Source organism: Giraffa tippelskirchi, chromosome 9, assembly GCF_054371585.1.
Source record: "Giraffa tippelskirchi isolate mGirTip1 chromosome 9, T2T-mGirTip1v1.2.pri, whole genome shotgun sequence".
NCBI classification, from domain to species: Eukaryota; Metazoa; Chordata; class Mammalia; order Artiodactyla; family Giraffidae; genus Giraffa; species Giraffa tippelskirchi.
In genome coordinates, this window is record NC_137283.1 from 71,981,046 (window position 1) to 71,995,424 (window position 14,379).

General features: G+C 43.1%; 1 protein-coding gene across 1 annotated transcript in view; it reads right to left on the reverse strand.

Annotated features, from left to right (window-relative positions):
- RIMS1 (regulating synaptic membrane exocytosis 1) overlaps positions 1-14,379 on the reverse strand; it is a 599,905-nt gene that overhangs the window by 244,301 nt on the left and 341,225 nt on the right. Inside the window, exons 6-7 of the mRNA XM_081526161.1 lie at positions 6,464-6,804; positions 1,203-2,065 (exon numbers count right to left, since the gene is read on the reverse strand). Of these exons, the coding sequence (XP_081382287.1) occupies positions 1,203-2,065; positions 6,464-6,804 (1,204 nt within the window). The remainder of the gene's footprint in view (positions 1-1,202; positions 2,066-6,463; positions 6,805-14,379) is intronic.

The following is a 14,379-nucleotide window of genomic DNA, read 5'->3' on the forward strand; positions in this document are numbered from 1 at the left end:
CTTCCATTTGCTGGGAGACTGGCTGGAGCACTCCAAGCCCCACTTTCCTTCCCCACTTTTACTGAGACTTAATTGACATACAGCTTCCCTGATAGCTCAGTTGGTAAAGAATCCGCGTGCAGTGCAGAAGACCAGATTCCTGGTGGGAAGATCCCCTGGAGAAGGGAAAGGCTATCCACTCCAGTATTCTTGGGCTTCCCTTGTGGCTCAGCTGGTAAAGAATCCGCCGGCAATGCGGGAGACCTCGGTTCGAATCGTGCATGCGGGCACCCTGAGCTGAGCCCAGCACACGCGCCTCTGAGCCACGCTCGCGAATCCCGGAGCCCCGCACACACACACCCTGCCCCAGCGCGCACCTCAGATCCCTGCACACGAGCCCCGAGTCCCACGCTCCGCTCATCCCTTGGTCGCACCTCGGATCCCAAGGTTGGGACGATCCCCTGGAGAAGGGAAAGGCTACCCACTCCAGTATTCTGGCCTAGAGAATTCCATGGACTGTTTAGTCCATGGGGTCGCAAAGAGTCAGACACGACTGAGTGACTTTCACTTTCACTGGAAGTTTAAGGTGTACCCGTAACCATCTGCGGATTTCCAGGAGACTCAGTGGCAAAGAATCCACCTGCCAGTGGAGGAGACCCAAGAGATGCGAGTTCTATCCCTCGGTTTGGAAGATCCCCTGGAGTAGGAAAAGGCAATCCACTCCAGTATTCTTGCCTGGAAAATTCCATGGACAGGAGAGCCTGACAGGCTATACAGTCCATGGCATGGCAAAGAGTCACACTGCTGAGAGACATGTGAACTTAAAGTAACCATTAGACATATACAGGAGGCCAGAAGACTACCCCAGGAAGTTTATTAACATCTTTGTCTTCATCCGGTTACCAAAATAATACTTATAATTTTCTTGTGATGAGAAATTTTAGGATTTACCTTCTTAGTTTGTTTCTAATATACCATAAAGCAGTGGTAACTACAGTCACAGTCACCGAGCTAGACATTACCAGCTACGCTTGAAATCCCTGCAGGCGCGCGCCCTGAGCGCACAGCAAACGCCCCTCTGAGCCACGATCGCGAATCTCGGATCCCAGCATACACGCCCTCATCCCGGAGCGCGCACCTCGGATCCGAGCAGGGGCGCCCGGTTCCCACCCACCCCGCCAGCCCCGCCCGCGCCCAGAGCCCGCGCGCTGCCGCTCGCTCACCCTTCTCGCTGACACTCTCGCTCTCCAGCTCCACGTCCTCGCAGCTCGTGTACTCCGGCGTTGACACACCCTCTTCTTCCGAGCTGCTCACGGACATCTGGCGCCGCTTGCCGCCCCGCTTCGCGCGGTGTGGCTTGGGCGGCGACGGCCGCACCGACTCGGACTGGTCGGAACTGAGCGAGTCGTTGCGCAGCATGGTCTCCACCTTCTCGCGCTTGGCCTTGCGCACTAGAACGGCCGAGCCGGGGTCCAGGCGGCTCTGCTTCCGGAGCGGCTCCGGGACCCTGGGCTCCGGGACCTCCCCGGGGCCCGGGCCCGGCCGGGGCGCCGGCGGGCTGGGATCGGGGAGCGGCTGGGCGCCCGGCGCCCGGGCCTCCGTGGTCCTCTCGGCCGAGTAGGCGCGCGGCGAGGCGGGCGGCGAGCCCCGGGCGGCGTGGGGCGCGCGCGGGCCGGGCCTGCCCTCGGGCCCCGCGGCCGCCTCGGTGCGCGGCAGGGCCACGTCGCTGTGGCGCCGCTCGTGCCGGGCGCGGGACACCCGCGCGTGCATGCGCATCTGCTGCTCCTCGGGCGGCGGCTGGACGGGATACCGCGCTAGGTTCGGGTCGCTGCGGTACCGGGTCTGGTACTCCTCCTCCTTCCGCTGCTTCTCCGCTTCCGCCGCCGGGCCTTCCTCGCGTTTCTCCGGCACGACCGAGTAGTCCTGGGACCGGCCTTTCTCCAGCCTTCGGCTTTCCCGCCTTTCCTTCCGCTCCCTTTCTTCCGCGGGCGCCTCTGCGGGAGGCGCCGAGGTCCTGGGCGCGCGTTTGCGCTCGCCCTTTGGGGCGCCTTTGCCATTCTGCTCGGCCAGCCCTGGTGTCTTCTTCCTGGGATGCACAAAAGAACGTGGAGAAGGAGAATCGCGTGTAAACTCAAGGCGAGGACCAGACCCCCAGAAGAAGCATCCTTGGAAATAGTTATCCTTCTATGTCTAATTAAAAAGCGAGATGTTAAAAGAGGCGCATTAAACCCGTATGCCTGAGTAGCTTTCTAAATAAGGCTTCTTTGCGTTACAAGATATTCAGCGTCTTCACAACTGGCTTTCAGATTTTTAAATTCTCTATCAGTTAAACAGATCATTTTAAAAATCAATAAATTAATGCAGTAAAGGAACAAGTTTTATGCTGACCTCTGCTTGTGAAGCAAAGACTTTAACATGTTCTAGATGAAAATAATGTAGGTAATAATGAGTTAGGATAAACGCTAATAGATATATATCAGTTCAAAAATTTATACCTGACATATATTTGGGCAATATATATTAATCTCATTGTAACTGAAACGTTCAAGGAAACCTGAATACAAGTATGTCCATTTCAGAAATTAACTCTACTAGCACTTCAGTTGTAGAACAAAAGTAATTTTTAAGAGATCGTGTACAGTCCAACACTTTTTAGGGAATTGATTAGAAAAAAAAAATGGTTGAAGCCTAGCCTTCATTTTACCTTCCCCAGCAAAAATAGAAATGCTGACATTTTGAAATTATTATTCATCTCCCCCCCCAGGCCTTCTCCCTCATTCCAAAATGCAGAGCACAGGGAACCATGTTCAATATCCTATGATAAACCATAACGGAAAAGAAGATGAAAAGAAAAAACAGTTTGTGTTCTACTTTGCTCTCCATCTTGTAGGAGGCACTAGCAAAGATAAAGGAAAAATATTTCACAGTCTGAATATTTAAATTACTTTGTTTAAGATGCCCAGTCCAGCCCTTTTCTGAACACTGTAGTCCATCTGCTTTGGGAAGGTTTCAGCAAGGACACCAGAAGTTACAGAAAGGGGATGCCTCAGCAAAGCATTCAGACACTATATGCTCTACTGCACAGTTGAATGGGGACAGATAGGTTCTTTCCGGAATCCTTAGATCCATAGAAAGGGCTTTCCAGAGAGAACACTGGAATTTCAAAGCAGACTTCATAAACAAAAACTGAGAATAATATACAAGATGCAGAAAAGTAGAGCAGTTTCTATTGTCCATTATCAAAGTAGCTAAAACATGTTGTGGGATCAGTTTGAGCAGGGGCTGGTGATAATGGAAAGAAAGGGTCAAGTGTTTCCAATGACACAAAAGCAAAACAGAAGCATGGTCAGCTCTGCTTGAGGCATTTAGATTACTTGGTCCTTTGAAGTGGGACAGAATTTTCAGGGAGGGTGTAGTTTCATAGGTAGCAATGCTGTTTTCCGGTGTAACGGGTCTGCTATGAATGCAGTCATCATAATTAGAGTTTTCATAAAAGTGTTATGAATGTACTGCAAATCTCAGTAGCTCATTAAGGCATAGCACCCTTGTTGGAAGTTTCTATAGAGTCGATCTTTTTGTTGTTGAAATGCTGATCAATGATGCTTACCTTGCAGAGTTCATGTGCAGATTAAAGGAGACAGCATCTGTGAAGATGCTTTATGAAAGGATAGCATTATATGCATATGGGACTCTTCTCCAGTCTCCACAAATTAGGATCAAAAAGATTAAGATCTTGTTTCAAAAAGAAATATGTACCCCAGTGTTCACTGCAGCACTACTTACAATAGCCAGGACAAGGAAGCAACCTAAATGTCCGTCAACTGTTGAATGGATGAAGAAGATGTGGTACATATAATATACAATGGAATACGGTAATAAAAAGGAACAAAATAACAGTAATAAAAAAGAAAATGTCATTTGCAGCAACATGGATGAGACTAAAGATTGCCATACTAAGTGAAGTAAGTTGGGAAGAGAAAAACAAATATGGTATGTTATCACATATATGTGGAATCTAGAAAAAGGGTACAGATGACCCTATTTGCAGGGCAGGAATAGAGACACAGACTTAGAGAACAGAACTTGTGGACGCAGTGGTGGAAGAAGTGAAGTGAAGTGAAAGGAGCTCAGTCGTGTCCTACTCTTTGTGACCCCATGGGCTATACAGTCCATGGAATTCTCCAGGCCAGAATACTGGAATGGGTAGCCTTTCCCTTCTCCAGGGGATCTTCCTAACCCAGGGATCGAACCCATGTCTCCCACATCACAGGCGGATTCTTTCCCAGCTGAGCCACGAGGGAAGCCCAAGAATACTGGAGCGAGTAGCCTATCCTTTCTCCAGCGGATCAGGATTCCCGACCCAGGAATCGAACTGGGGTCTCCTGCATTGCAGGGGGATTCTTTACCAACTGAGCTCTCAGGGAAGGAGAGGGCGGGACGAATTGAGAGACTAGCACATACACACACTCCCATGTGTAACACAGACAGCTCGTGGGACGCGGTTGTGTAGCATAGGAGCTCAGCTCAGTGCTCTGTGATGACCTAGGGAGTGGAATGCAGGGTGGGAGGGAGGTCAGAGAGGGAGGGGGTATATCTGTACATACAACTGATTTACTTTGTTGTATCAGAAACTAACAGCACTGAAAAGCAACTGGACTCCAATAATAAAATTTAAAAAAATAATGAAATATAAAACAAGACAGCCAGCCATTCCTTCAGTCTTGGCTCATTCTCTCAAGGGCCCTGACTACCAACCAGGTCCCCTCTTCCTCCTTCTCCAGCCCCAAATATCCTCACTGTTTTCCTCGGTATTTATATAATCAGCAAGTCATTTATATCATCAGAAAAGCTATTTGCCCTTATCAGTCTTTTTCAAATTTCATCAAAAAGCCTCTCCTCAGTGCCTACTCTCGACCTCTTTGTAGTTTTTCACAGTTCATCATAAGTATGACTCAGAGTTTCCCTTTGGAAACTCTATACGTCCAAACCTTTCGTCTCCTTTAAAGAAATCCTTTTCTGACCGATCCTGAGCTGCCCTGTCAGCATCTTTCCTCTCCTTAACTCACAGCGCTTTGTCACCATGCTGCATGTCCAGCCATCACCAGGGTGGCTCTGGTCTCTTGCCATCATGGTCTCTCCTATTTTGCCTGCCCATCCCACAACTTCTGGGTGTCCTGTCTGCCCGTATTCAGAAGGTGCTCCCCTTTCCTGTGGCCTCCAAGGGACTTGTGTTTGTACTGTCTAGCTCTGATCATGTCAGCCCTCTGGGCCAGTTCACTGCCCAGGGCTCTGTCTTCCCTAGGGGACGGTGCGGTCTCTTTCCCAGATCTCAATGAAAAGGGACTACACGCCAGTCATCTTGATGCCCTCTGGCTCCTGCAGTGTTCGGTCATGGTAAACACATGGTGCCTACTGTCTGCATTCACTAGAGGTCTCCCACGGGCCTGCTGCTGAGCACAGGTGCCCCCTAATCCTCCAAGGCGCCCGTGAGAATCCCTGGTGAGGAGCCAGGCCTGGAATCCGGATCAGTTCAGCTTTCAAGTCTTTGAGCTTATTGTGGAAGTTTCGTTTGACAAGGAACAGAAACCTTCCTTAGATCCTACCCTCGGATCCTATCCTCCAACCCAGTGGGATAAATAAGGGTCACACAGACGAAAGCAGCCATACCCAGTGCTAACCATCAGGTGTCCCAAACTCCCAGCCTCAGGAAGAAAAGGGCTATATTCCCCCTTATTAACGCTGTCCCCACCCTAGTGCACAGCATCCTGTCTGGTCATAAATATACTCTTTTGAGTGAACGATACAGTCAACAAATTGAAATTAATACGCTGGTCATGTGAGCCCAAGCTTACAAGCCTCCATTGCATTCCATTGTTTTCAGGATAAAGTCTGTGAAACTGAACCTGGCTAAAAGGCCCAGTGTGACCTGGGCACTCAGACCACACGGCCATTCCCTGCTCCGCCATCTCCAATTCACCCTCCAGCCAAAAGCATCCTCTGGGTTGTCCCACTGTTCCTTCTGGCCAGACACCCGTGCACATATCCCTTCCTTTACCTGGCTCATCTCTAGTCACCTTCAAAGTTCAGCATAGAAACATCCTCCAGGAAGGCTTTGCTGACGCACCCACACCCTTAAGCGTGACTGTTCCCCATATTCTTCTATCAGAGCACAGATTCAACTGCAGGACTCACCCTAACAGCCAATAAATGGTCCAAGGCTGTTCTCACCAAAGGGTTGGAAGTTAGTAGTACACTTGGGTGACTTGTTTACCTCCATGCGGGACGTGAAAGACAAGCATCTCAGCAAAGGCCTCCTAAGGAAAGATACACTCTAGAGAGAGACAAAGGCAGCGGGCTCCCTATACCCTTTCTGGTTGAGTCTGAGAGGCACACTTTCTGCATATCCTAGCCGTTCAATTCCTGAAGATGGGTTTGCTCTCCATTTAAGATCTTGCCCTTTGCCTATGGGTTGCTGACCTCTTACCTGTCCCTGGGAGGCTCGCTTCTAGACCTGGAGGATGCCTGCTTCTGCTCAGGGCCCCCGGCTTGCGGGGCGGGCTCAGCGCCCTTGGGCCTGTCCATCTGTGTGCCGGGGGCAGCCTGGTCCTGGGCGGAGGCGGCCGCGCTGCTCAGGGGCGTCTGCGACCTCGAGCGCTCTTGGAGCCGGGCTTTCTTCTCTCTCGGGGCCTCGGAACCCGTCCCTGTAGCCGTGTCGCTGAGCGTTCCATCCTGACTGGGCTGCTGAGGGCCGCTGCCGAAGAACCACGCCCCTGACTTGGTTAAGATTTCCTGCTGCTTTCGACACAAATTGCATACCCACATAACCTATTTGAAGAAGAGAGAACGGTGTAAACTTTCTGTGCTGTGGAAATAAGTTTCTTTTCATCACACTAAAATATCTCTTAAGGCAAAATAGAATGATTGTCATCTTTATGTTCATCTTTGAGCAGGTCTTATGAAAATGACCTCTGAACAAATATATGAACGCCTGCAGCATGACCTATCAGAAACCATAGACTTACGGTAGCCAGAACAGAGTCTTTCCTGGCATTCATAATCTATGATTCTGAGTTTTCTGTTACCATGTATTCGTCACATTTTGAATGACTGACTCTGAAGTTTCATTTAAAATATATTAGTAAAAATGGTTTAAGCAAGGTAGTTGATTGATTAGAAAAATGTTGTAGGGAACCATGGAATTAATATTTATGTACATACACCTCACTGTGTCAAAGGATTTAGAAGTTATCTGTCTTCTCAAGAACCATCCATTATTAAAATCAATATTACAAGATAGTCAAGAGGAACAAACAAACAATGAAGGGTAGGTGCCAAAGAACAGGACAGGCTGCATATATTCTCTAGTTTACTAGTAATCAACTAAGCTCAGCTATAAGAGCTATCTTGCTGCCATCACTGGGAAACACATCCGCTGTTAAATTATGAAATGTATCACCACTTAAAATCTATATAGCTGCTCTCTTCTTGGGAACGCTTACAGTGAATGTAATAATGGAGACAATGATGTTCAGAGAAATCATAAATAACAATACAACAGCCAAGCCTGCCTCAGTTACTCTTCTCAGAATGCACTTCAGTTTTGTGTGTGTGTGTTTCAGAAACAGCACCTCCGGGAAGGCTGATCACCTATCTCCAGGTGCCCATTTCCACTAATAAGACTAAGTCACAACCACTCAAATATATCGCTTAAGGATCAATAAATCCTAGCTACATCAAGTGAGAAGCAATGTAAAACAGTAGAAGAAGCATTGTTTAATTGGCAAAAAGAAGAAAATGGAATACTGAAAACTCTCCAATGGATATGAGGAAAGTTATCACTTGTTACTGTTTATCAGACTAAAGCTAAAGTGATAATAAGGAAATGAGAAGTATTACATTTTAAAAAGGAAAATATTGCTGATGAACTGTTGAAAACTCCTTCTCTCCAACCAAGAAAATTCAAATGAATTGATAATATGGGGGAAACTAAGATGTAGCAAATATATTTGCTATAATATGTTTAAGATTTATGACACTTAACTCAGCCCTCTATATTTCCTTGGGTCATAAAACAAAGAAAATTTGGTCCACAGAATCAGTTAATTATAACATCTGCACAATGTATTATATCATGGACTTCCCATCTACTGAAATGTTAGACAAGATGCCTATAGCAAAATAAAGGCTCTATGGAGTGGAACTTCAATTTAACATGCTTGCCAAATATGGCTATACTTTGCACAGCATACTTCCATCTCTTTGATGTTGTAAATAAGGTCCCTCAGAAGTTCTGACTGGTTGAACATAGAGGAATCAGTGATAGCGTCGTGAGGACGATACCCCAGAATCAGGACTTCCATCAACAGTGAGACCATGTCTCCTCCGTCCAGATCCTGGATCCTCAGGACAGGTGACACCCTTCCTCTTTGGCTGCCTCATCGGTTGCTAAGACAGTGAAGAGAAAGTCTGAATTCACGGAGTTCTAGGACATTGATATGAAATTTTGACTATTTCACAGTAACTAAGTAGACATTAAAACTGTATTGATTAGACAAATAATTTGCAAAGTATTACTTATCATCAAGTTAGTTTCTTTTCTACAAAAACATTAAGGTGTACTTAGGATAAATATACTTTTCCTTTAAAACCATACAGAACACAGCAAAATTTACAGTTATTACACAAGTTCCAAAATGGAATCAAGGTGAGTAAAGAGGCAGAAAAAGAGCAGGAAGGAGACTATACGATTCATCACACATCTGCATCAGTTCAGTTCAGTTCAGTCGCTCAGTCATGTCCGACTCTGCGACCCCATGAACCGCAGCATGCCAGGCCTCCCTATTTCCTATAAAATTGTTATCACAGTTTTATTTGATTATTTCATGATTTTAAATATTATAAAAATGGACTAATAAAAAGTAATTGTCAGATTTGAATGAGTCCCATATTTTGAATATGTACAGAACTGCTGTAGGATCAATAAAACCAAACAGAATATGCTTTTTATTAATTCAGTTCAGTTCAGTCACGCAGTCATGTCCAACTCTTTGCAACCCCATGGACTACAGCCCACCAGGCTTCCCTGTCCATCACCAACTCCAAGAGCTTGTTCAAACTCATGTCCATGGAATCGGTGATGCCATCCAACCATCTCATCCTCTATCATCCCTTTCTCCTCCTGCCTTCAATCTTTCCCAGCATCAAGGTCTTTTCCAATGAGTCAGTTCTTCACATCAGGTGGTGAAAGTATTGGAGCTTCAACTTCAGCATCAGTCCTTCCAAAGAATATTCAGGGTTGATTTCCTTTAAGATGGACTGGTTGGGTCTCCTTGCAGTCCAAGAGACTTTCAAGAGTCTTCTCCAACACCACAGTTTAAAAGCATCAATTCTTTGGTGTCCAGCTTTCTTTATGGTCCAACTCTCACATCCATACATGACTACTGGAAAAACCATAGCTTTGACTAGACGGACCTTTGTCCGCAAAGTATTGTGTCTGCTTTTTAATAGGCTGTCTAGGTCAGTCATAGCATTTCTTCCAAGGAGCAAGCATCTTTTAATTTCATGGCTGCAGTCACCATCTGCAGTGATTTTGGAGCCCAAGAAAATAGTCTGTCACTGTTTCCATTGTTTCCCCATCTATTTCCCATGAAGCGATGGGACCAGATGCCATGATCTTAGTTTTCTGAATGTTGAGTTTTAAGCCAACTTTTCCCATCTCCTTTTTCACTTCCATCAAGAGGCTCTTTAGTTCTTCTTTGCTTTGCCATAAGGGTGGTGTCATCTACATATCTGAGGTTATTGATATTTCTCCCGGCAATCTTGATTCCAACTTGTGCTTCATCCAGCCCGTCATTTTGCATGATGTACTGTCCATAGAAGTTAAATAAGTAGGGTGACAATATACAGCCATGATGTACTCCTTTTCCAATTTTGAAGCAGTCCATTGTTCCATGTCCAGTTCTAACTGTTGTTTCTTGACCTGCATACAGATTTATTAGAAGGCAGGAAAGTTGGTCTGATATTTCCACCTCTTTAAGAATTTTCCACAGTTTGTTGTGAACCACACAAAGGCTTTGGCATAGTCAATAAAGTAGAAGTAGATGTTTTTCTGGAACTCTCTTGCTTTTTGCTTTTTTGATGATCCAACAGATTTTGGCAATTTGATCGCTGGTTCCTCTGCCTTTTCTAAATCCAGCTTATACATCTGGAAGTTCGCAATTCACGTATTGTTGAAGTCAATTAAATTTTACAATTCACTTAATTTTATTTTTAATTTATTTAAAAAGTTACAGTTAATGGTTAGTAGAAGCAGCTACTTTGGCATTTTGTAATATTATTTATTCATTTAAATTTGTGTTATTATATTTGTCAAACTTTAACAGTTAGGAAAACTCTTGTTTAATTCCAAATTTTCCTACATCTTATTTATTTGTGTACCACAGTATTTTTATATTTTTATTTAAAAATTAATTAAAAGTATGGTCAACCTATCCTCCAATTTAAAGCAAAATTAACTGTTAGGAGGTAAAATATTTTTATTGAAATACTAATTCTCAATATCTATTGTTAGTTATTTAACTTACTCTTGACACAAACTTTACAAACAAAAAAGAAATTGTTTATGTGAGTTGTAAAGAAAAATATCTGGAATTGCAATAAAATATTAGTCATACCTTTCAACATAGTTCATATCAAACATTCCAGACATGTATAAAAATGATCAATTAGTTGCTAATAAGCAATGCAGTTATTTGTGCTTAAAGATTCTGTTTTTGAATTGAATATTAACTATTACGCTTACTTGTAACTGTAGAAAAATCCACAAGTGGGTTGGGGATCCTTTCTTAACTGAGTTTTTTTCAAAGAGGAGAAGACATATGTATATATAGGTGTATATACATATATATACATGTATGTCTACTGGTATATTTACCTCTTAACTATATTCATAATAAATGTTTAAAAGTAGAATGGTGTACAGTGATCATTTACTGCCATTTATTGATGACTTTATTACTTTTGTTCATTTCAGTTGTACCAATGTTTCTACATATTCATTAGGATATTAACTGTCCCAGCCTTTTGTGTATTTATCAATTGAATTAATAGCATTTTATTATTCATTTAATAACTATTTGATAGAGTTTTCAAATTGGTGCTTGCCATATCAACTATTTTTTTGTTACAAAGATGACTTTTCATTTCACGTCGTCTAATCTGTTGTGCTCTTCCTTAATGATTCGTCTGTTGCTTCTAATTTAGCATCAAAATGCTGTGATAAATATTCATTTTTATTTTCATTGGCTATTTATATGATTTAATATGTTACAACTTAATTCTTGATCCATCAGAATTTATTTTGATATGTGACAAGGCAGGGATCTAAAGTGGTTGTCTTTCCCTCATTGCTAACGATCTTGACCTGATGTACTGAATAATCCTCCTCATCTCATTACTGAACTTCAGGTAAGCATGTGGTGTCCAAACAGCCCAGGTTCTCACCTCAGATCCACCTCTTGTTTGCTGTTTACTCCAGCCCCCTTTCATAGCCTCCATAACTCATCAGTAAAATTAGGATCCTGACAGTTCCTAACTGACTGAGATGTTCTGGGAATTAATGACATAATTCATCTAAATCACTCAGCACAGAGCCTGACAGACAGTAAGAGCTTATGAGGCACTAATCACATGGTAATGTCTAATTATTACTAACAACTAATCATTACCATCATCACTACCTTTTTAATCATATGTATAAAATTTTGGGGGCTCTCTGTAGCGTACAAAGCCAGCAAGAAAACTGTATTTTGTTCCTACAGAGGAACAGACAGATGTTCCTGTGCACTTATTAATTCGACCACATCAATTAAATCATGATGCACAGTCCTCCCTCTTGAGTTGCTTCCATGTGGGCTTCTGATGGTGGTATGTCTCTCACTGCTCTTGTTTGTGTAAAGTCGAGCGTTTTTATTATCTGTGTGGGTCAAGACATGTCAAACGTAGTGATGAACACTGAGTGTGATAAACTGGGGGTGGACTGACCCACCTTCCTGCTCTGCTAATGAGGAAGTTGCATCATCTCTCTATATTTCAGTTTACTAATTCATAAAATAGGGAAAATAATAATAATGATGATTTCATAGACTATGTGTTAGGATTTAGTCAGTGAGAGAATATATACAACCTTGTTTAGCTCATGGAAAGCACTCAATATATATGAATGATTAACAGCAAACAAAAACTCACTGAAGACGACTTTAGTTAAAGGTAAGTAGTCTTTTTTTTTTTTTTCTGTAAAAAGTGCCATAGTCTGCACATATTTCTGATTTAACAAGTATTTCTGTAATGTACTATTTTTTTTTCTAGGCTATGGGGATACAGCAGTGAACAAAATGACATGTGGAGTTCACATTCCAGTGAAGAAGACAGACAAAAACAAAAAATGATAGTAAATAGATGTGGTATGCTGGGTAGTGAGAAGTGCAATAGAAACAAATGAAAAAGAACTGGCATTCTGTGTGGTGGTGGATGGGGTTGGTTTACCTTCATACTAGCTATCGGGAACATTTCACTGAGAGAAGGTATTGAAAAAGTCCTGCTGTAGCGATAGTAAGTGAAGACGATTTTGAGGAGATATAAACCTATTGATTTCAAGGCAGTGAAGGTGAAGCACTGTGGTAGGTTCACCAAGCAACTAGGGTCAGACGGAGTGGGTCTTTGGGAGTCACAGCAAAGACTGACTTTCATGATGAGAGCAACGGAAACTCTTGGAAGGCTTTGAGCAGAGAAGTGATCTAATGTGTTATGTTTTAATAGGATCCTTCTAGCTACTGTGTTGGGGACAAAATGCAGATCAGCTGAAATCTTTTTGAATTGAATTCTAACACAGTAAGTTCCCTACATAAGTGCGAGTTTTGTTCAAAGAGCTTGTTTCATAAGTCCAGTCTGTAAGTCCAATAAAGTTATCCCAGCTAACACAGTGGGTTACACAGCAATGTACTGTAATAGGTTTGTAATACTTTTGACACAAATAATACATAAAAACACAAAAATTAAAGAAAACATTTCAATTTTACAGTGCAGTACCTTGAAAAGTACAGTAGTACTACATAGCAGCTAGCATACAGGGGCTGGCATCAAGTGACAGGCAAGAAGAGTTACTGACTGGAGGAGAGAGGGGCTGGGAGACTGCAGAGCTGAAGGATCATCAGCAATAGGAGACGGAGGGCAAGCTGCAATTTCACTCACACCTGATGCTGATGGAACTCACATTCGCATCTTTGTAATGTTGCAACTTGAAGGTTCATATGTAGGGGGTTTCCTATCCTGCTCTTTGGGTTCATTTTTGCTATATGTGTTTTTTAAGCCCTGTAGGTTATCTTTTTGTGTCATTTTGTTGGTGGTGCATCTCTTTTCATATAGAGCACAAGACTGAATTGTATTTATTTGTCTAATTTTTGTGTTTTAGTAGCATCTAGAAATGCACAATCCTTATTTTAGAAGTCCCGACTCATACTCTTCTCCTGGCATTCAGTAAGTTTATTGACATTTAATAAATCGTGGCAATTATTATCGCTATAATCTTAATTTAAGGAGCAGAATCATATCTGTTGTTTGGAAGGACAGTATTGAGGAACTCTGTATGAGAATTCACAAGTAAATTCAAATGTATCATTTTTAATGACATGCACATGTGAGTGTTCAGTCGCTTCAGTCGTGTCTGACTCTTTGCGACCCTATGGACTATAGCCACAGGCTCCTCTGTCCATGGGATTCTCCAGGCAAGAATACTGGAGTGGGTTACCATGTCCTCCTCCAGGGGATCTTCCGGACTCACGGATCGAATCTGCATCTCTTATGTCTCCTGCAGCGGCAGGCGGGCTCTTTACTACTAGCGCCACCTGGGAAGCCCCTTCTAGTGAAAGAAAGTGTAAAAGTCTCATAAAATATTCTACTCTGAGTAAAATGACTCCTATTATAGGTATTACTTGGTCAATAGATAACTGGCATTATGGAAATTCACAGGTAATATTGAAGTACATTTTATTTTTTTGATTTATAACATCATATAACTTTCATATGTACAATATTTTACTTTGAATTCTGTATACAGAACTTCATGCTTACCACCAAAAATTTAGTTTCCACCTGTCACCATAGAGTTGATCCCCTTTACTCATTTCAGCCTCCCCAACCTCCCCTTCACTCTGTTAACCGATACTCTGTTCCCTGTAACTTCTGGTTTTGTTTGGTCTGTTCATTCATTTTATTTGTTTCCTTGTTTTATTATATTGCACTTACTGTGAAATTATTTGTCTTTGTCTATTTAATAACTTATTTCACTTAGCATGATGCCCTCAAGATCAAGCTATGTAGTCACAAATGGAAAAAATAAATATC